This window comes from Oreochromis niloticus, linkage group LG3 (assembly GCF_001858045.2).
Source record: "Oreochromis niloticus isolate F11D_XX linkage group LG3, O_niloticus_UMD_NMBU, whole genome shotgun sequence".
Lineage (NCBI taxonomy): Eukaryota > Metazoa > Chordata > Actinopteri > Cichliformes > Cichlidae > Oreochromis > Oreochromis niloticus.
Window position 1 is genome coordinate 76,712,921 of NC_031967.2, and position 23,132 is coordinate 76,736,052.

The 23,132-nt window shown below is 40.8% G+C and overlaps 1 protein-coding gene and 1 long non-coding RNA gene across 2 annotated transcripts; both read right to left on the bottom strand.

Annotated features, from left to right (window-relative positions):
- Positions 1-14,161: 14,161 nt before the first annotated feature.
- On the bottom strand, positions 14,162-15,069 carry LOC109199314 (uncharacterized). Its single transcript, XR_002059736.2, has 2 exons — positions 14,486-15,069; positions 14,162-14,415 (listed from the first exon to the last, which is right to left on the bottom strand). It is a non-coding gene; the product is annotated as an uncharacterized LOC109199314 (long non-coding RNA).
- A 510-nt stretch (positions 15,070-15,579) lies between these two features.
- Positions 15,580-19,681, bottom strand: LOC112843803 (zinc finger BED domain-containing protein 4-like). The gene is made up of 2 exons (XM_025902835.1): positions 19,260-19,681; positions 15,580-18,223 (listed from the first exon to the last, which is right to left on the bottom strand). Exons 1-2 carry the CDS (start codon positions 19,461-19,463, stop codon positions 16,502-16,504), a joined length of 1,926 nt encoding a protein of 641 aa, XP_025758620.1. The 5' UTR covers positions 19,464-19,681; the 3' UTR covers positions 15,580-16,501.
- Positions 19,682-23,132: the final 3,451 nt, after the last annotated feature.

Here is a 23,132-nt window from a genome sequence, read left to right on the forward strand (position 1 = left end):
AAGGAGATGACAATTAACATCCATGAAAAAATGCATTAGTAGATTTAGTCATTTAAAACATGAGAATAAAAAATAAATTATGTCCGTTTAATACTTTTTGCAGCATATTTCAGATCTGAGGTGCATGATAACAGAAAGCAGATCTCCCGGCTCTGCATGAAGTACAGCCATGATTTGGTGAAATGATTAATAACATTGCAATAAGAAAGGGTCTTCTTACAGACAGAGTAGGGAAGACAATATGAAGAAATAAGATTTTTCAATGAAAAATCTTTTTCATGCTCTACAATCAGTAAACTCTGTAACAAACATGATCTGTAATTGTTTCAAAACTCACCAGACGACTTCATGATTGGCTGGAGGACAGGACACAAAACACAGGGTTGTGGTAACTGTAATATGTCCTCAGGACACCTGAATGTAGACTGCGCTGTGGCTGAGAAATAAAAATGAGGTCAAGCAGGGTGTTCTTGTCTGTCGTGGCAGAAGTGTAGTCTGGAGGTCTGTACACAACAGCAATGAGCGCAGGGAATGGAGCCTGAACCTTCAACACTAAAAACTCAAGATCAGTGACATTATGCAGATACTGTTTTACCTGAACCTGAAAATGATTCCTCAAATACACAACAACTCCACCACCACTTCTGCTGGCCATGTGAGGAAAGTTTGTGTAGGACACATGTCTGTTGCGTTTGAACATGGTGTAGCCGTCCAAATGAAGACTGTCTGCAACAAAGGAGCCTTGGAGGTGAGACTCTGTGAGACACAAAACATCTGCTAAGCACATTTCATGATGACTCTTGATGTCACAGATGTGAGATGGCAAACCCTCCGTATTGTGATGGATCAGTGTAAGAGTGTCAGGTCTGCTGGCTGTTTCTCTGACCTGAAGAAGAGGCATCATTTCCTCAACACTGGCTTGTCTCATGGTTTGGAGCACTGCAGTTACCTCAGGATTGGCATAAATCTTGTTCTCATCCAAGTCCTGCAAATAGAGTCCACTGAGAGACGTCACCCTGCTGAGAGCAACATAAGCCATACCCGGTTCAAAAATATTCTTCATTGAAACTACAGCTGTCTGTGTTGTAAGACCCTGAGTTTTGTGGATTGTGCAGGCAAATGCTAGCTTTACAGGAAACTGTCTGCGTACCGCTCCTTTAAACTTCAGACTCTTCTCTGATCTCTCAATGTAAACCAGGTCATCAGATGCTGCATTAGAACTGCGGTTGTGTCTCATAGGCTGCCGGTTGTCCATTCTGAGCCCCAGTTTAATTATTTGTCCATCATTTTCAGATCTCACCAACTTTATCAGTATACCAAAAGCACCATTGACCAAACCGTTTAGTGTGTCCAAGTTTCTGGTCAGCATCACTCGAGCTCCTTCAGCAACATTCAGGGTGTCGGGTAAATCATTTCGCCCACCTGTAAATGGTTTGTCTCTTCGTACCATTCTGCCTGTACGTTTATCCTTCTGGAAATCGTCTGCATTGATGATTATAATGTTTGAATGAAGCTTCTTGAGCGTATCTGTGTTGTGGGATTCCACATTCTTGTTGGTGGCATAAATGTGTAAGACCTCAGTTGGACATTCTTCTGGTGCAGTCACAGCCTGCGACAACAAATCTCTGTTGCACTGAGAAAGCTCATCTGTCTTTTCTTTGACTCTAATCCTGTTCAGCATCTCTGCAAAGGCCACATCATCTTTCTGACGCATGATCTTGGTTAGAGTGATCATCTGAAAATGTTCCTGCCATAGGTCAATCTGTTCTGGATCGTAAACACAGAGAGGTTTAGACTGTCGCACTGGTGGCAGCTGGTAAAAATCTCCAACAGCTAAAACTGACATTCCACCAAAAGGTCTCTGAGTGCCTTTGATTTGTTTCAGTCTTGCATCCACATAAGCAAAAAGGGGTTTTGAAACCATTGAAATCTCATCAATAACAATAATTTCAGCATTTATAAGCTCAGATCTGACTTCATCCAGTTGGTTACCAAGTCCTTGAATGGGTGGTTTCAGACTCCTGGGTAGTTTCAGTAGGGAATGTAACGTAGAGCCACTGATAGAAAAAGCTGCTGTACCGGTAAATGACGTCAGTAAAACAGTTGGATTTGATATGTCAGCTTCTTCTGCATTAGCAGGCAGTCTGCTCAGGATCTTTGATGCTTCAGAGTGAATACATTTAATCAGATGTGACTTTCCAGTTCCTGCACCACCGTTGACATACAAGAAAAATGGATCTGGGTTCAAACCACAAACGCGCTGAATACACCAGTCTCTTATAGCATAGAACACGCAGGCCTGCTTCTGGTTCAGATTCTGATACATTACACGTACCACAGCTGGATCTACTGCAGGTTGTTCTCTGACGGCTCTGATCTCTGTTACAGCATCAGACTGACGACTGTAGTCGGGAACATTCTCCTGTTCGTTCTCATCATCAGAATGTCTCTCAGGAAGATTCTCATCACATTGCAACCTCACAACTTCAGATTCAGGAGCAAGATTACACCATTCATCAATCACAACATCCCTATTTTGTTCAAACTCTTCCAGTGCACTCTCAATATCCTCAGAGTTCTTCTCATACTTGTCTTTATTTCTCTTCACAACCCTTTTCACAGACTCACTGTGGTCTGAACATGGAAGTCGTACAAAACCCGAGTTGTAGAAGGACTGATAGGTTTGGAACCCTTGTGGTTTCAGTTCCTGCTCTGATCTGTGTGGAAGGTAAAGTCTCAACAGTCGTCCATAATATTGCTCAGGATCTTTTTCCTGTGAACAGTGGTAATACCTGATTATAGCTGGTTTATCATTCTTTCGCCTTTGTACAAATCCAAGCTGGTTTAGAAGAGGAAGCACATCTTTTCCTTCATTTGGACCACTCACCAACCGGCACAAGGCAGCAAAATCAGCCAGCGACATTTCCTCATATTCTGGTGTCTCAGGTCTGCATTTGTATTTATCACTCAAACTTGTCATCCAAATATTACAACTGTCGTGTGTTGTGCTTTCCAGGTAGCTCATCGGGCGACTCATTTTTACCGGGTTATCATCTGTTGGTACAAATACAACACTGCGGGAACATTTTTTCATTTTTAGGCCACAGACTCGAGTCACACACTCCTGTGCACTGATCTCTCTCTTTTTTGAATAAGCCTGCATCACAGCTCTCATTTCATCACATTCATTGACCGTGTTCTTTGCAGAGTTGTCAATAACTGTCTTTAGGTATTCAGAGAGGCCAGATTCTTTCTTCGTTATATATTTACAGAGGTATTCTATACATGAATAGGCATTCAGAATTAATGAGACATCTAAATTAGAGTTCCAGGCTTCAAGCAGGTCTGGGTTGTAATTGTTGATCCAACAGTCCTTTGGGTCACGTTTCAGAATCAGCGCTGTTTTCTTGTTTATGTCTTGGAGGCATTGTTCATACTCATTCATTGTCAAGTTGCATCGTGACAGAATCTGCTCTATGGTGAGAGAAGCAGCTTCAGGTTCCTTCAGCAGGTTCAACAAAGGTCTGAGTTTGGCTTTTGCATTTTCAGTGTTTGAATCCTCATCCTGTCTCACAATCATTGTTCTTGTGGCTGGTGGTTTTGGAAACCCAAATCTACAACCAGTGTTCACACTCTTAAAGCATGTTTTTGTGTGGTTTTTACTGTGCTTTTGTAGTTCAGCGACTTTTTTGTGCAGTTCAGGCTGTTTTTCTGGATCAGGGAGTTGAGCTGAGATGTATCTGTCCACAAAGTCACAGACAGTTTGGTCATCGTCCACATCTACTTCTACCTTTTCTCGAATCCACAGCAACATGTGTATATGCGGACTGCCTCTGTGCTGGAACTCAACTCTGTAAAAGTAATCAATGATTTCACCAAGGGGCTGTGCAGGAGAAAAAAGCAAATCTCTGAACAAAGCCTCAACACGTTTATCAAACATTCGCATGGTGGTTACTGGATTTGATCTTAGAATTTCACACTTTTCTGACCAGTCCAGGGCTTCAAAATCAACCTCTTCACCTTGCTGTCTCTTTATTGCTTGAATCACTTCAGGCCATCTCATCTCAGCAGCAGAGAAAGTGACAAAGAACTAAGGTGTTCCTATTTGACGAACCATACTGAATAGATCTTTGGTAGTTTTCTGCCAGTAAGCTGGAGTTCCTCTGAGTGGCTGCATGAATCTGATTGCATCTTTATTTCTTACCAGCTTCTCTACTTCTGTCTTACTTTGTAACATTCCTGATGTGATTTTCCGTCCATCTTTGGTCATAGTTTTACCTTTCCTTAGCTGTATTGTCATGCTGGAATTAGCCAAATGTATTTCAGTGACAAACTGTGAGAAAAACAGGTAATTTGTATCTTTAGCAAATCTTGCATCAATGTTGAAAAGCCTTGACTTGAAGTAAGCACTTGGTGTGAGTTTAAGACGTCTCTTTTCATCCAGTGTATTCTGACCGGTAGGAAACTGCACAGGAAATGCCATGGCTTCCAAATGAGGAGTTCTGAAGAAGCTAACAGGATTGTTTCTTTCTGCAGGAGCCACACAATATGTGTTATCAGCGAAAGAGAGAATCTCTTCTGAAATGTCTACAGGCTGCAGACAACTTTCTAGAGCAAAACCTCCATTGTTCAAATCACTTTCTGGTTCCTCAGGATTTTGTTCCTCTGGTTGTTCATCACAGGATTGCATATTAACATCTTGTTCACTTTCAGACTCAGTTTCACACAAAAGGGCATCTTTTTCATAGTTGTCAATTTCCATTAAATCTGCTTCATCATAATCATCACTTCTCATGCTGGCTTCATCACTGCTGTCATCATCAGGTAACGTGGGATCACAAAGCAATGCATCATCTCTGATAACAATATCTGTGTACTGTGGGTGAATCTGTTTTAGTTTACGCAGGGCTTGGATCAGTTTAGACCAGGTGACAGTCTGGAACAGCTGATGGCCTCTGTAGCACAGTCGTCTTTTAAGCTTGATCCTCATTATCTGTGATTGGTTTCTGAGCCGAGGCAAACAGTCAACTGTTTGTTGGACTTCAGATGGTACACACACCACATTACCACGTATGAGTCTTTGTCTGCCCTTTGGAAGTGGAATAATCTTAGCAAATGGTATGCATTTGGCAATCAGATGTCTCTCCAGAATGTTGAGATCGCACAGTTCAGCTGGAATATCCTGAAGTTCTAAACCGTTAACAGCAGCAAGCCTTGGCATGCGTCCACTTTTGAGGGAACTGTGACACGTGTGACAGATATACTCCTTTTTTCTCTCAACAGGAAAGCTGCAGTGATCATTACATGCTTCATCACACATATGAACAAATTTACCAGTTAGACACTGCTGAGCTACAGTTTGGTGTTTTGAGTAATTTGTTCTTTTGCAGATTTTCACCTGATTAGGAAAAGAAGCTTTTAGACAAACAGTACAAACATAAGATGGTGCTGATTTAATGTTTGATCTGAAACGAGATATGGCCTCATTCATTAAGCTGTTATCTGGATGAGACTGTAAACTTTCAGCTGGTCGATGCATCTGACGATATTTTCTTTTTATGTTCATTGCACATCTGATATTATGCATCTGTCTAAAAGAAAAACCGTTCCAATATTTTACTCTCATTCGTTCTCTCATATTGTCCTTGTGTTGCTGCTGAAATTGTTTCTCTTCTACATAACGTTTAGTGATATAAGATTGTTTTCTTTGTTTAAATTCTTCACTTTCTTTATATAAGTTGTAAACATGTGACCTCATGTAAGCTTTATGTTTCTCTCTGAATTCAGCACAAGTTCTGTAAGTTCTTCTTATACGCTCCTTCTGCTTCTCTCTGAACACTGGAGATTCTCTATAAGATTCTCTACATGTTTTCCTCATACGTTCTTTCTGCTTTTCTCTGAATATGGGATAGTCTTTATACATCCTTATGACACATTTTCTTTTTTTCTCTCTAATTTTAGCACTTTCTCTATAGATCCTTCTCATTTTCTCCTTTTGTTTTTCCTTAAAATCATCCCTTTCTCTATAGATCTTTCTCAAATGTTCTGTCTGTTTCTCTCTATATGTAGCATTTAATTTATAAAGATTATTTTTGTACACACTCTTCTTCTGTCTGTGATCAGGACCATTAGACTGTCTACTGGAGTTTTTTTTCTTTGCCTTAAAGCTTTCATCAAAAGTGTACATATGCCTTTCTTTCTTTTTCTGATTTTCCTTTCTTTGTGGTAGTTTGTGTTGGGACAATAATCGTCTCCTCATTTTTTTCCTTTTCTGTTTATTACATTTCAACAGTTTATATGAGAGTTCCTGTGTTGTCTTGGTTAAACAGGAGGCAGCGGTTGGATCCTTCTGAGGAACAGAGTCTGATGTTACCTGAGTTTCTCTCACAGAAGATGCAGATGTTTCTTTTTGTAAAAAATCAGAAGGATGATGGTTGCTTTCAGGAGCAGCTGTCTCATTTGAATAATCCACTCTGGATGATGTCACTTCTGTGGTTAAAGTGTCGATCACGGTTTTTTGTGTCTGCTCAGTGGATGTCTGGGAGTTTAATTCAGGAACAGGTTCATTTAAATCTGGTGCTAGAGCACTTGTAGCGCATTGTCTGTATTCTGTGTTTTGATTAGCATCTCTTTGATAAGCAGCATTTTGACTGTGAAACTCGACAGGCTGTAGCTCATAAGTGCAGGTTGGTGCGGTGCTAAATATTTGGTAAAAGCATTTGATCCTGTCAGTCATGTCGTTAAGACGTGTGAATTTTAACATAACTGCAGTTCCACCGCTTACAACTAGCGACAATGGCATTCCTGTAGACTTACGTGGGTGAGGGTCAAAGTATGCGTATTCACCTGAAGTCAGCCTGCAAACTGCAATGACGTTTCCTCCCATGACTAGCAAAGCATAGCGAACCTGTGAAGCCAAACACTGTAGTCCCTGTTCAAGGCTCGGAAGATGATCTGTACCATCAAATGTGCCGTAATGAGCAAGCTGAGACATATCCACTTGATACTTGTGTGTGCGGCTGGTGACCACTGTGGGAAGCTCATCACAGGCTAGAAACACGCTGTTCACAAACCTCTTTCTGGCATCTGAATGCATGGCATGGCCTTTGTCCAACACACGGTTTAGATCTGCTCTGGTAATGAATTCATCCTCGTGTAAGAATGACAGGAAAACCAAACTGTTAGCCATGCATTGCTGATTCCGGTACTTTCCATACCTAGGAGAAGCCTGGCTTCGGGACGCACAGATGCTACTCATTCGTGGACGACTTTCACTGTTTGTAACCTGTACATGGGACGGTCCTGGAGCTTCTCCATCATGCTGCGTTTGCACAGTTACCTGGGGTTCAGTCTGGATTACCTGCTGTACTTTAGCATTTGGCACACATGCTGAGTGAACACCTCTCTTTACCACATCTGCATAAGACACTGCGGCTGTCTGAACGCTGCTCTGCACTTCTGGACTAGGAACAGTTGTAACAGACACCTTTACCTCCTCACCGCTCTGAGAAACATTTACCTGTTCTTTCTGCTTTTGCCATCTAAGCTTCTGGGACTTTGACCTTTCCTTGGCATTTTGTGCAAGTACAAACTGGACCTTATATGTATTTATACACAAATGTAAACAAAACTCAACCTGTAAACACTGAAAAACTAATGAATCCTCAAGTTTCTATTAAATCAGAGATTTATCAGAATTGATGTAAAAGGCTGACTTAAATACAAACTCAATATTTAGTTTAACTTATTTAAAGTTCTTTGAAAACACTTTGGTCCGTTTTATTGTAGCTTTTTCAAAAACTGTATATTATTACTTCTATTTTTTTTAACCAGACTGGATAACAAATCGGTCTATTCTTCTGTAATGTAATATGCAGAATAAATCTCAACAATCAATCAATAAAACTCTTAGCTTTTAAGTAGACTTTGTGTAAATCTTTCAGATATTTAAAATTTAAAGCAAATATGAGGAGCTGTGATGGTGTGGTGATCAGATGACAGGCGATGGGGATTCTTCAGCTGGATGTTCTGCAGCAGCCAGGAAACAGGAAGTCTGGGTCCTCAGGAGAGCCTCTAGATGACAACTGTAACTGAATACTTACACTGAGTGACAAAAAAGGGTTTGTCCTTAAATAATAATAGTATAAACTTGTAGTCGAATGTGATAACCAATGAAACAGACTTGAAAAATGTATTTGAATCAAATTTAATATTTATGTGAATATAGCACTCTGAATATATTACAGAATAGTCAGATTATCTTATTACAAATATATCTCAAAAAAGGTGTATATAAGTTTATATAATTTATCAAATTGCACTTGTAAGCCAAACTATGTGTTTATTTCAAAGTGTAATGCAAAATTAAAATGACAAATGTAGGGCTCTGTAAGTAGTTTCTACAGTGAGTTCTACTGTACTGTAATTCTATTACTGTATATTCAACTTTTTACTTGTAATTTCCAGCAAAATGAGTGGATATGAAAGTTTAATGACAGGAAAGAAGGAGCAGTGAGAGCGGAGATCTCTCCGAATTCTGAAAACAGATCGATGAAGTTGTGGTAACTTCAATTCCAAAAACTTGGTTTCTTGTCAAACTTGGTTTCAGGCAAACTTGGTTTCAGGCAAACTTGTTTTGCTTTTCAAACTTGTTTTGCTTTTCAACTCAGGTTCAAGCTTGTCAAATTAGATAGAGCTCATGGCGGAGAAATGATAGAAGATAGAATGGCTTGTCAAAAAAGATGGAGCAGGGAGAGGGAGAGTGATAGGACAGACTGAATTGCTTGTTAATTGCTTGTCAAAGATAGAGGGAGAGGGTTTTCTGCAGCAGGTCACCTGTAAGACAAAAAGAGACTGGAATTAGGCATATTTCCAATAAACATGGCTTTCCAGTATTTTTCGGACTATAAGTCACACTTAAAATCCTTTAGTTTTCTCAAAAATTAACAGGTTACCTTACATATTAATTCTGGCTGTGCTTACTGACCTCAACCCAATTTTATGTGCTACACGGGGCTCAAACATCAGTCAAAATGTTTTAGTACGACTTTGGAAAGCTACGAAGCTGCACTGTTTGATGGATTGTTGGAGCATTACAGCTACAGTAGTCAGGTGCCTCGCGGAGTAATTCGTATTGTGCTTAAACATAATATTATGGTGTGTGTATGAGGACCTGGCATCTGTTTAGAGACATGCGTACGAAGCAGATTTCAAACTGATCAATCCACATTCATCAATCCACAAATCCTGAAAAGTGAGTGCATTGTTCTGTATTTTATGTCTTACAACTGAACAATGTTGAGAGTTATTGTAAATGAGTTGAATAAAGTTTGACTTATCTGTTTTGTTTGGCTTAATGTGCCTTAGAATTTAGTGTGCCTTACAGTCCGAAAAATACAGAACATATATATCATTACACACTGAAGAGTTGTACAGTACATTATTAGATTCAACTGAATGAAAATGTTTAACATTTGGTGGTGGAACATTTCTAAGGACATTTTTGCATTCTATTAACACAATAAAAACAGAGTCTGTAAACCAAGATGTGGTGCTACAGTAACTTACTGTAAACATAATATGGTCAAGCTAAACCCACACAATGAAGTTAGAGCAGACGGTTTCAGACCACCTGCTTTAAACACTTCACATGCACTCATCTCAAACTTATGACACATCACATGTTCCTAAATGCCCAAAGGTCTCAAATTCCCGTTTCTGTGTGTACTTACCTGGTACAACAGTATATCATAATGTCTGGGGAGCCATTAACATAGAAGTAAAAAATAATTTACTCAGTATGACTTTTGCCAAAATGAAAAAATTTGGAGACAGATGACTCCTATACAGCAGTTTCTACATATTTCAGTCAAATATGGGGCATGTTTAATACACACCCCACTAAATCTATAATAAACTTAGCATGGCCGATATTAGGGCCTAATTAAAAATGTAGTATGATGATAAGCGAGATCTGTAAGTCTGGAAATGTTTACATAGACTTTTCTAGGATTTGATGACTTTTGATAATCACCAATAGCTGTGCTGACTCACAGCACTACATTGAATCTCCTATGATGATAAACATTTCCCAGCACTGCACCTCAGAAAAACCTTTACTTACCAGACTTGAGACGATCAGATCAGCAGTCTAGAGAAAGGAAACAATTCATCAGATCACTGTTTGATGATTCAGACTGTAGAGCCTCTTCACACACAATCCAATTGACTGTGACACAAATTAAATAGTAAAATCCTCAATTACTTTACTTTTGTAAGTTCACTGTAGTCTAAAGAGGAGATAATTGAACTGCAGGGTCTCACATGGCTTTAGCATGTGTAATAAAAGCATTATTACTACAGGCACCAATATTTGTTGGCACAAGTGCAGGATACACCAAATATTTCCTACACAGAAGCCTTGTGGCTCCAACATTTTCTACAACAGGTCAGTTCTAATAAAGTGTGAAAAACCAAAACTTTTAATGTCCTTTCAGGTTAAAAACATTAAATACAAAGTAATTTTTTAAATCAGAAGCAACAGAAAACCGTATCATGTTTTGGTTAGTCTGATATGAATATGCAAATCCTAAAATACATGTAAATATTGACATGTTACAATAACAGACGTGCAGAATGTTTTGTGATTAAAATGAAATGTCTTAAAATATTACACCAAAAATTCTTTTCATTGTACCTGTTGCTAGGAATATTTATGTATTTTGCAATGTCCCGTTTTGGCAACATTTCTATTTCATTTTAAAACACATTATATTCATCAAATAAGTAATAAACCAATTAGACACACTGGCTGTAACCTATTGTACCTAACAATGTCCACTCACACCTCTGGTTCTCTTCGTTTTTATTATTGCTTAACTGTTAAAGCTATTACTTATACCGAGTCAGGCAAAATACTTCTACAGTGTTCTGACTTTAATGTAATACATCAGCAGAATTTGAGAAACAATATAAATCAATACCTGTGCAGCTCTTAAGTGTTTGAGCAACCACTTATACTGACTCCCCTAAAAACACTTTCATTGTTTTGTCTGCTACTTAAATCCACAAACATAAGGAGAAAATGAACACCTGGATAAAGACATCTGACATTTAACTATGTTTGGATTCAATAAGCCATAAAAAATTTAAATCATACATAAATGGGCTATTAAACTTCTGGGACATTTGCAGGGACAGCCAGAGGCCCTGTGTGGGGGCTTTGCTGCTACAGGTCACAAATCCTGTGTTTTTGCCCATCAGTAAATGGAAACATATCACAAAAAGTCAAACTACTGTATGTAATTCGACAAATGTGCTACACAGTGCCAGGTTTATACTGCTTCAGTTACAATCACTGTTTACTTACCAGCAAAGGCAAAACCAAAGATCTCGTTCACTCTGTAACAAAAGACAAAGCATAAAAATAAGATAAGATAAGATAAGATAACCTTTATTAGTCCCACACGTGGGAAATTTGTTTTGTCACAGCAGGAAGTGGACAGTGCAAAAGTTATGAAGCAAAAATTAGAATAAAATAAAATAAGAATAAATACAGTACACAACTGTACACAATAGAATAAAATACTATATACAGTAGAATAAAATAGAATAAAATATACAATGAGATAAAAATAGAGTACAAATGCTATATACAGTTGAGTAAAAATACAACGATGCCAAAAGAGATTATTGCACATTAGTGTTATTGCACATTTGTGGATGTGTGTGTTTGATCAGTTAAAGTCTTTATTGTGGAGTCTGACAGCAGTGGGGAGGAAAGACCTGCGAAATCTCTCCGTCCCACACCGTGGGTGCCGCAGCCTGCCACTGAAGGAGCTGCTCAGTGCTGTCACAGTCTCATGCATGGGGTGGGAGATGTTGTCCAACAGGGATGACAGCTTAGCCACCATTCTCCTGTCACTCACCACCTCCACTGGGTCCAGAGGGCATCCTAGAACAGAGCTGGCCCTTCGGATCAGCCTGTTCAGTCTCTTCCTGTCCCCGGCGGAGATGTTGCCGCCCCAGCAGACCACACCATAAAAGATGGCTGAGGCCACCACAGAGTCATAGAAGGTCTTCAGGAGTGGGCCCTCCACTCCAAACGACCTGAGTCTCCGCAGCAGGTACAGTCTGCTCTGCCCTTTCCTGTAGAGGGCGTCTGAGTTATGAGTCCAGTCCAGTTTGTTGTTCAGATGAACACCAAGGTACCTGTAGCTGTCCACAGCCTCAATGTCCATACCTTGGATGTTCAGTGGTTGCAGTGGAGGATGTTTGTGCCTGCGGAAGTCTACCACCAGCTCCTTGGTTTTACTGGCATTGATCTGGAGGTAGTTCAGCTGGCACCAGTCCACAAAGTCTTGAGTCAATCCTCTGTACTCCTTGTCGTCCCCATCAGTGATGAGGCCGACTATTGCAGAGTCATCAGAGAACTTCTGCAGGAAGCACTGGGTCGAGTTGTGGGAGAAGTCTGCAGTGTAGATGGTGAAGAGGAACGGAGCCAGAACCGTTCCCTGTGGGGCCCCCATACTGCAGACGACCCTGTCCGACACACAGCCCTGAGTCCTCACATACTGTGGTCGGTGAGGTAGTCCAGAATCCAGGTAGTGAGGTGATGGTCCACTCCAGAGTTCTCCAGCTTGTCCTTCAGAACCGAGGGAAGAATGGTGTTGAAGGCACTGGAGAAATCAAAGAACATGATTCTCACAGTGCTCCCAGCGGTCTCCAGGTGAGCGAGGGAACGATGTAGGAGGTGAATTACGGCATCATCCGCTCCAATGCCAGGTTGGTAGGCAAACTGAAGTGGGTCCAGTGATGAGCTCACCAGGTGCCGAAGCTGAGCCAGGACCAACCGCTCCAGGGTCTTCATCAGGTGGGATGTCAGAGCCACCGGCCTGTAGCTGTTGAGGTCCTTGGGCCGTGAAGTCTTTGGCACTGGTACAACACAGGAGGTTTTCCAGAGCTGTGGGACTCGTCCCAGCCTCAGGCTTAGGTTGAAGAGGTGCTCCATCACCCCACACAGTTGGTCCGCGCAGGACCTGACAACCCTCGAGCTGATTCCATCTGGACCCGCTGCCTTCTTGGCTTAAATCCTCCTCAGTTCCCTCCTAACCTGGGTGGTTGAGCAAGACAGGCTGGAGCCTTGTGTTGAGTGTGTATTGGATGCTGTTGTTGGGGGTGGGGAGGGGTGAGCAGGGTGAATAGAGGAGGTGTGAAGTGTCTGAGGTGTCAGAGGTGGAACAGCAGCAGTGGGGGTGGGTGAGTCTGCAGCCGATGTTGGAGACTGCCTCATGGCTGAATCAAATCTGTTGAAGAAATGATTCAGTTCATTTGCCCACCTCACATCCTTCCCAGGCAGAGAGTTCTGATGTTTGTGGCCTGAGATGGTTCTGAGGCCTCTCCAGACTTCACCAACGTTATTTTGCTGAAGCTGGTTCTCCATCTTTTGCCTGTAGCTGTCCTTCCCATTCCTTATCAGTCCCCTCAGCTCTCTCTGCACCCTTTTCAACTCCTCTTTGTCTTTGGATTTGAAGGCCCTCCTCTTCTGCTTGAGGACAGCTTTAATTTCTGGGGTAATCCAGGGTTTGTTGTTGGAGAAACACCGTACAGTCCTGGTAGGTACGGTGTTATCCACACAGAAATTAATATAGTCAGTAATGCATGTAGTAAGGCTGTCGATGTCCTCTCCGTGGTCGTCACAGATCACCTCCCACACAGTCGACTCAAAACAATCCTTAAGAGCCTCCTCGCTCTCCTCCGACCATCTCTACACTGTGCGGGTGGCTGGTGGCTCCCTGCGCACTAAGGGCTCATACACAGGGACAAGGTGCACCAGGTTATGGTCAGATCTGCCCAGGGGAGGGAGAGGTGATGAACTGTATGCCTCTTCTGCATTGGCATACAGTAAGTCCAGTGTTTTATTGTCTCTGGTTGGGCAGGTCACATACTGGGTGAAGGTGGGCAGTGTGGAGTCCAGTGAGGCATGATTGAAGTCCCCTGATATTATGAGAAGGGCTCTCGGAGATTGTGTTTGCAGTCTGCTGACCACAGAGTGGAGAGAGTCACAGGCTGCATCCGCGTTGGCCGAGGGGGGGGACATACGCTGTTATCGCGATAACATGCGAGAATTCCCGGGGCATATATACAGAATACTGTCACGAGCTGCTTAGAGGATCCACTCGCAGGACTCCTGGGTAGCGTTCACACAGAGATAGTTTATTACAAATCTTCACCGAGTGTATGTATAGACAGTGCGGGGTTAGTGCTATATACAAGACGTGAGGGGCAGGGGTCCAGGGCTCCAGGGAAAACGGGGAAACCACACTCGCGCTCCAAACAGCCTCTCTCCTCTCCACTAGCGACCTGTCACTCCTTCCACACACCACACGGGGAAACACGGGAACGGGTCCGGGGAATCTAGGAACAAAGGAACACGTTAAGTCTCAGAGACAGAGGCACGGGAAACTTGAGCTGGGTGTGTACTGACAGAAGCCTTCACAACAATCCAGCGCTGAACAGCTGATCTCCTCCTTCTGATATACCAGCTGGTCTGATGAGGCCCAGGTGTGCACAATCCGAGAAGGCGTGGACCAAGGGCGTGAACCCGCCATGAGTTCCGCCCCGGCAAAACAGGGGAGAGAGGGGGAGAGAGAGGAAAAAGAGGAGAGAAGGGGGGCTAGGAGTGGAGTGATGCTGTTCAGCGCCTTGCCGATCCTGCCGGCCGTGACAAATACAGAATGAGACAACTCAGATCAGCATCACAATCAATACTACATCAATCTGTGTAGTCCAAAAGATTCAGTACACTTCTTTGTTTACCACAGCAACAAACAACTCACCTCTTTTTTCTACACCTTATTAAAGATTACTGTCTTCATTAAGGTAAAATGTGGTTTCATCCATTTGTAATAAGCCACACAAGTTTCTCAATTATGTGATAGCTCTATTAGTTTGGTGCTATTAGATAACACAGTAGATTTAATAAGCAATGATTTGCTACACCTAGCACTGCACACTTTATCAAATTGTGACATCACAATTTCAAAGCATGAGCAATCATAAATGAAAGCTTGGGTGATATATTTGTGGGCTTCAACATTTGAGTAGGTCTGTATTCAAATTCTGCTTCCTAAAAATATTACCTGCACACAGTATCATTTAATATGCTGTTGTTTTAAATATCTACATATTATATTTATAATATTAATATTATTTATAATATTAATATTATTTATAATATTAATGGTGCACTGCTGCATATTTATTTGAAGGTGGCCTTTTTTAGATTTCATTAATCTTTCACATATTGAGAAGTTAAACAGAGCTGCAGGTGTAGGTTTTATTTAAAAAAAAAACAACCTGCACAAACAAGTGTTTGTTAAATACTTCTTAAAATGTAACTAAAAAACTAAAATTGATTAATTAAAAAAAACTTCTTGTTAAGAAATGTTATTATTCTTATATTATGTGTTTTATCCTCACTCTCTCCCTTCTGTTAATTAACCAACAACCAGTGTTGGGAAGGTTACTTTTAAAATGTATTCCAGTACAGAATACAGAATACATGCCCCAAAATGTATTCTGTAACGTATTCCGTTAAGTTACTCAATGTGAGTAACGTATTCTGAATACTTTGGAATACTTAATATATTGTCATGCTTTTTACAACTACACGACTTTCGCTATCACATCCTGCAAATCCTTGTTTGTTTTTCTTTACCAATTAGGTGTTAAGCCCAACTTAAGATAATATATGTAATGTAGAGGAGCAAAGACTTGGGTATGTTTGTATAAGCTGTTTTGTCTTCTTAAAGATAATAAAAAAGCAACTTCTTTCCTTAACATTTTTTTTTATTTATAAAGCTGACAAGTGGAAGAGTAGTAGACAAACATAAAATATGCCATTGAGAAGTACTTACTGTTATTTACTGTTATGGTCAACAACATCACTTAGTTAAAATAAAAAGTAGCCTTGCACAAGGAGAAAAAATATCAGCATTTCCAATGACTGTTTTCTTATTAGGACAAAAAAGGCAATATATAAAATTATACTCAAAAATAAAAAATATATTATTTTGGCATTTACTGTCAATATTATTCTTCCACCAATAATTTTAAATTACAAAAGATCTTTCAATACAACTCAGATATTCAAACTCAATGTAACAATGAGAAATTACATTTTAAACCTTACCCCTAGATATAATTTTTAAAACAAGACAATATATGTTTTAATGAAACTCAGCAACATTACCTTATGGCCATTTAACAAAGGCATGCAACAAAGAACTGTCCAAGGTGTCAGTGCTGAACTGCTTGGTTGAAAACCTTAATTGGCCTCAAAAATCAAATAATTGGCTAACAATTGCAGTAAACATATGAGGTGCTGCTTTTTGAATGCATGCCAAAAACAAATACTAAACACTACAAAATACTGAGGTTGCAAGCCCTATCTGTGAATAATACAAAGATAGTTTCAACAGACTACCTACATCTGTTTCGCCTAGTCTACAGTCCAGTAAAGGCGGTTGTAACGCAGCAAGAGCACCTCTTCAAAGTGTTTGTCTGTCATGCGGTTACGGTGTGGGGTGAAAACAAGTCCTCCATGGCTGAAGAGACGCTCGACAGGAGCACTTGATGGCAGAGTTGTATTGTATTTTAAGAACAGGGCTCTGATCAATGGATATCCCTTTAATGAGGTCAATGTCTTATCTGAATCTTGAAGATACCTCTGTACCTCATCCTCCGCTGTAGAACAGGTCACCTGTGTACTCTGAAAACTGAAGAAGCTGTCGTCATCATCATCTTCCAGCTCATTTCCCACTGAGGCATGTCCAGTGGTGCTGCTGTCATTAGAAGGTTCTGTGTTGAGGAGACGAGCCTCTTGGACCATTGTTCTTCTCATGGATTCTCTCTCATCATCAGCAAGCCACCAGAGTCGAAATTTTGGGATGGTGGATGCTGCCATCCTTGCTTCATGGGAGGCTAATACAGCTGCAAATCGAGTGTCAATTGCTTTGATGATCGCTAAGAGGATGTGAGTTGAAAATTGCACTTGTGTCAACTTTTCAGATAACTTGGCTTTCAGACTGAGAAGGGTGGGAATCACATATCCGAAATAGCAGTTCTTTTCCCCCTGAAGCAGGTTGACTGAATAGGCAAGTGGTTTCAGAATGGCTGCATACTCTCTGAGAAACACTGTCTCTTGAGGATGCAGTTTTGCCACCTTCAGTTGTTCACAGATTTCATTAAGCTGACTTTCAGGTAGATTCATTAGCTTCTCGATTGCATGGTACTCTGAGCTCCACCTAGTCACTGAAGGTACAACACATCTCATTTGGGCAATTTCTTCGATTACATCAGAAGCACCTGATGAACGATGAGCCTTATTCCAGATGGCTGCACATTTTGCCTTTGCACTCCTATATATTTTTTTGGAAACACCCTGCTGTGAAGCAGCTTTATCAAGGTCAGTCGTGGCGATGAGATTTAGTGTGTGCGCAGCACATCGTTGGTGTGGTGGCAAAAAGAAGTTCAGCTCCTCGTGTTCTTGCTCCTCCTCAAGTACTGTAGTGACATCATCAAATTGTACATCATCTGTGTCTTCCAGACCATCTTCTGTTTCTGAATCTCCATATTCATTGAAAGCTTTTACAAAATTGCTCCCATTGTCTGTGACTGTAGCACTAACCTTGCCTTGGATTTGGAATTCAGCATGAACCTGACTTATTTTGGCGGCAATAACATCATAAGTGTGACGTCCTCTTATCCTCTCACATGCCAGTGCAGCAGACTTGCGATCCAATGTGTCTGACTCGATCCAGTGACATGTGATGCCAATGAAACTTCTGTGATGGGCAGTCCAGATATCTGCTGTTGTGCACACATGTTGAGTATGTAGAAGAATTTCAGTTATTGCTTCCTTCATTTTTGGAAAGGTTTTCTCAATGTGAGTCATCAATGTTTTTCTGCAAACAGGACTCCTGCCCCCACTTAGTCCTTCAACCATCTTACGGAATGAGGTGTTCTCAACGGTAGAAAAGGGCTGCACTTCATTGACTATGAAGTCAAATACCAAGGAATTTACTCTCCTTTGGGTGATGGCTGGCGTGCTAAGGATGGCTTGTTTGAGAGGAGGAGGGGCTGTGTCTTTGCCACTTTGTTCATCACCATCATTCGATGTATCTGCTTTGGGTAAACTGTGTATAACCCTGGGATGCATCCTCTGGAAAAAAAAAAAAGAGAGAGAGAGAGAGACCGACCATAAGATAAAATATTACTGATAAAGAAACAGTTTTGTATATCACTGCAAAAAGGTTGGGCAATTGGACGAATATCTTGACTCTCAACAATAACTTGAGCCTTTCGCCGATTGTTTTTACAAGGGGAATTTTTAAAAAAAAATTTGCCCATGAGGAAGTATAATAATAATGTTGGTTGAAGGAAAGAGAAGCTGTCAATGGAAAATATAATAGAGGTGTTTTAACGGCATGAACAGAATGAAAGGAAAGCAGTAGTCTATGTTCAGGAAAAAACTAAACATTTAATTTAAATAAACAAACCACAATGGTGGGGAGGGATACAAAGAAACTGACTTCTTTTTCCACTTTAACTGTGTTCAAGTGTTTATGTCTTAGATACTCGACCAAACAACAAACAAGTTAAAAACCACAATGTCACTTCCAGCGACCTTAAAAAAATATCAGAGGTAAAGTTAAGTTTTTTGTGCAATTTGGTGCATCTCAAATAAATAAACGAATAATCCAAAAAGTAGCTATGTTAATACAGAAACTCCAACAAGAACAGAAGATAAAATATCCCCCCCAAACTAAACTTTCTATTTATGTTCTAAATGCGCAAATCAGTCCGTGCCGTATTACATTGCTCCGCCCATTAACAACTCAACTGCGCGATTATGTTGGTTATCGTTTGACTGATGATTGTCGGGTGGAAAATTTTTAAATCTCGCCCAACCTTAATGTCCACCCTACTGTTAATCATTTTGGGATTGCTTTCACTCAACTGCACACGATAATTTACAGCTCGTTAATGCTATCTATCAAGTTTAACAGTCTATGAACTAACATTAGCTAACGCCAGCTATCAATGTTAGCTAAAATCACAGCAATATTATATCGAAGCTACTCGAGTGGCACAAGTGGCACATAGGCTATGTCACATAGCCTAGGTAGCTACCACAACTAAAATAAGATATTTGCAGTATGTTAACGTTAGTTTTTTTTTTTTTTTTAATAACTTACTTTCAGATGTTTTGCTAGGTTGGAGGTTGAGTCTTTTGACGCGGAGAGCATCTTCTTTGCTGGCAAGCACAATTTGCATTGCACTGTGAAATTCCGCCCATCCCTTTCTTCTTTGAACATGAAATGGTGTTGGAACTTCCAACTCCGAAACGCATTCCTGCTCGACGTGCACTGCTGACTGTGTTGTGCTGGCTCCGGCTCCATTGTTTTAACTAACGCCACCAACAGGACGCTTTTTTTCTTTTTTTTTTTTTACAGCCTCTTCTCGCGTGTTTTGTTTGGGTTTCCAGCCGCAATGCGCGGCGTGGAATGACCAAAATTACAGAGTACCGCTATGTATTCCATTTATTTCACCAAAGTAACTGTATTCTGAATACCACCTTTTTAAACGGTAACTGTAACGGAATACAGTTACTCATATTTTGTATTCTGAATACGTAACGGCGGTACATGTATTCCGTTACTCCCCAACACTGCCAACAACACAGACACACCCGCACAGGCACGTGACTCTTTTCTCCCGGCTTTCAGTCAGAGGCCGTAAAATGGCTCCTTTGAAGTTGCCGACCTGCTGCTTCAGCAGCTAATCAGTGGTTCTAAAATGGCGGCTCATTACCTTATAACCTAAAGAATGAGGCCGTTTTAACTGACTGATTTGTGAAGAGGAGAACTAACTTCAGCTTCCCTAAGAGACTCAGAAACACTAACACACCGAATGAACCAAATACAACACAATAACTGTATTAAACAATTAAATGAACCATATTAATTTCACACTAGGCCTATAGGAGCTAGGCTAGGCTAGGCGTTAGCGCTTAGGCTGTCAGGGCTAGCATACCAAACACTCCTTTTAAATACTAAAATTACAACGTTTCACTAAAAAAGCAGCCATTGTGTTACTTTAACATGACTTATACTTCGACTGGCTTTATAAGTCACTAACAACAACTCGGTAAATCACTCAAACAGCTTATAGACATTTTATTTCAGAGAAGAGAGACAGATAAGCAGCGCTTACCGGCAAGGATCGAGCAGAGAGTGGGCGGAGATTCAGGAGTCAGCCAGAGACATAAAAAAGAGGCATTCACGGGTAGTGGGAAACTCCGGTATTACACAAAATTGGCATTGAAAACGTGAAACATATATCTAAAATTTAAATATTATTATACTAGATTTTTTTGCAACAAAAAACAACTAGCAGAAATTTAATTCTATAAGTTTAATAAATGTTTCAAACTGGATTCTTTGAATTTGAAATAATGGTTAAAAGACATAAATAAACATAAGGTCATTATGTTAAAATGTACTGTATTATGATAGATTTATATAACTGACTGCAGTAGTAAGAACAGTCTTCAACTGAACAGTCTTCAACTTGCTCTCTCTCTGTTTCTGCTCTCTCTCTCTCGCCATCACTCCTAAAACTTCCCCTCTTCTTAAACATATCATATCATTTTTTGATTGGTCGACATGGTGCATTTTTCCACCAACAGGATGGGCTGGTTTTTTTTGCTCATAAGCAGAGAGTGCTTGCTAGCGCTGTCCTTAGACGTCGGAAACTATTGAGGAAAAAACGCCGCGTATATATTGTTTATTGTGACTCTGGTTTTACGTGGCCTATCAACACAATTTAAAAACTGGATTATATCACCTTGTTGCTTCGTCATCTTAAAGTGGTCGTGTGATTGGCTTACCACTTTATTCTTCCTCAGTCAAACAGCAGCACTTGTGTGATTGTTTTGCCCCCCTTAGCTCCAGGTGCTGTGCCAAAAAGTGATCGTCTGGCAGAAAGTGATTACGCGGCCCAGCTGCTTAAAGCTGTAGTGCCCAGATTACTTACAGCTACTTCCGTGCAACTAATGTAAGATGCAGTAAGCTGAACACAGCTGATGGGTGTGTCTAGCACAACCCCTCACTGGAATGAGACAATTCTACTACAACAGCAAAAGGAAGACGCAAGTCACCAGAGCTCTTTGTGTTACTCGTGCACGAGGGAGAGAACTGGACGAGCGCCGTTCCTTTGCTTGACCCCAGGTGCTCTCGTCTGCTCCCCTGTAACACTGTTCTTTATTGAGGTTACATGAATAGGCATAAGTTCATTAACATATGACGTCTTACATAGACATGTGACCAAAGAATACCAGTCTGTGCATAGTGTAGGTATGTGTGTGTGTTTGGGTTGGGTCCAGATGTGAACCTCTGAAGACCCCCCAAGGCTGGTGCAAGGAGCGCAGCGGTCCACCTAAACCAGGGGTCAGCAACCTTTAACACCCAAAGAGCCATTTGGACCTGGTTTCCATGCAAAAGAAAACACTGGGAGCCGCAAATACTTTTTGACATCTAAAATGAAGATAACACTGTATATATTGTTTTTTATGCTTTGTGTGAACAACTAAAGTAAGTAAGTAAAGTTTATTTATTAAGCGCTTTTCACAGACAGGCAGTCACAAAGCGCTGTACACAAAGATTAAAATAAACAATACAATCAATAGACATTATACACAATGTAAAAGATCAAATGTAAATAATGTAAAGAATATAAAATACATAGATCAACAAAAGGCTTGTTTAAACAGAAAAGTTTTTAACTGCTTTTTAAAAGAATCCACAGAGCAACTAAGGTGTGTTGCTTATGAAATCCATGAAGTGCTACAGAGAAAATGACATTTTATTTATGTAATTAACACATTTTGAACTCTTAAAGAAATATAACAAAAGGAAAGACACCCAGCTGAACTAAAATGATCCATGTAGCAAACAAAAACTGTTGTCAGCCGCCCCCCTCATATCGCCTTTGGGCGTTTGGAGCCTTGACCTAACTTTTAAAAAATAATTGGAAAAAAAGCACTATGCTGCTAAAAAAAAATATTTGCAAAATTCTGCCTAAATATGTATTTTACCAGGTTAATGTGTGTGGTGGGGCGTGGTCTGCAGTGCCGCTGCATGGGAGTCGGACGCACCTGAGCGGCACCTGCAATCACGCCTTGCCGCCTTAACGTCTGTGCTCTCTCTGCTGTTGTGTTGGTGTGTGTCGGGCTGTGAGCTGAAAAGCTACAGCCGGCTGTATGCGTACAGCAACTGCTTGTGAAAAGTGGTCAATAAAGAGATGCTGAAAAGCATGTTCATGGAAACATCATCGGGTCTGCCGTGGTATGCTTACAATGGGACTTCTGCTCCTGAACCTCTGCGCACAGCGTCTGCAAATCGGGGCTGTACGAAGTCACTGTAAGCTGTCATCTGTGAGGCGTGAGCGGTGTTTGTTTTTACCATAGTTCACGGTGGAGAATAGCTGCTGATAAAATGTGGATCCAAAAATCCCTAATTGGCCTATCTGGGGTTGAAAGTCTCGATAAATGCACGGCGTTTCGGCGGGTACACCGGCTTCCGCGAGTGTGACGCTTATTTTGAGCGATGGAAAAATAATGAAATAATAAAATATAATTTTATTTTTGTATTTCAATCACAATTATCTTCCAATTTAGAACTACAAGTTAAAGGAAGGAAGGAAGAGAGACGGAAGGAAGGTAAGTGACGGAAGTGACGGCGGTAAGGTAAGGACCCATGTTGTAGGTGACGTCAGACGCCGGAGATTTGGCGGAAAAAAACAAAACAAACGAATGGTAGCCTAGAATTTAACAAAGTTTCTTTAATCTTCAGTATTGCCAAATAAACTAACCAACTGTCATATAACTAACAACATCTGTCCTATCATCTCTAACACCCTGGAGGACAACGAGGAGAGTTTAGATGCTCTCCAAGAATACATCGACCGGTGCTTCGAAGATTTAGTAATGAAGAAGGCCCAGAGCATGTCTTCCCCGGCCAAAACTGAGACGCCATCATCTAAAAGATATCGCCCGGCAGACTCCCCCG

Excerpts from the sequence above, each read along its gene's own strand:
- LOC112843803 (XM_025902835.1), bottom strand. The coding sequence starts at position 19,463 with ATGGAGCCGGAGCCAGCACAACACAGTCAGCAGTGCACGTCGAGCAGG. Across the intron at positions 18,224-19,259 it reads ACCTAGCAAAACATCTGAAA|AGGATGCATCCCAGGGTTAT; the intron begins GTAAGTTATTAA and ends TTTTTTTTCCAG.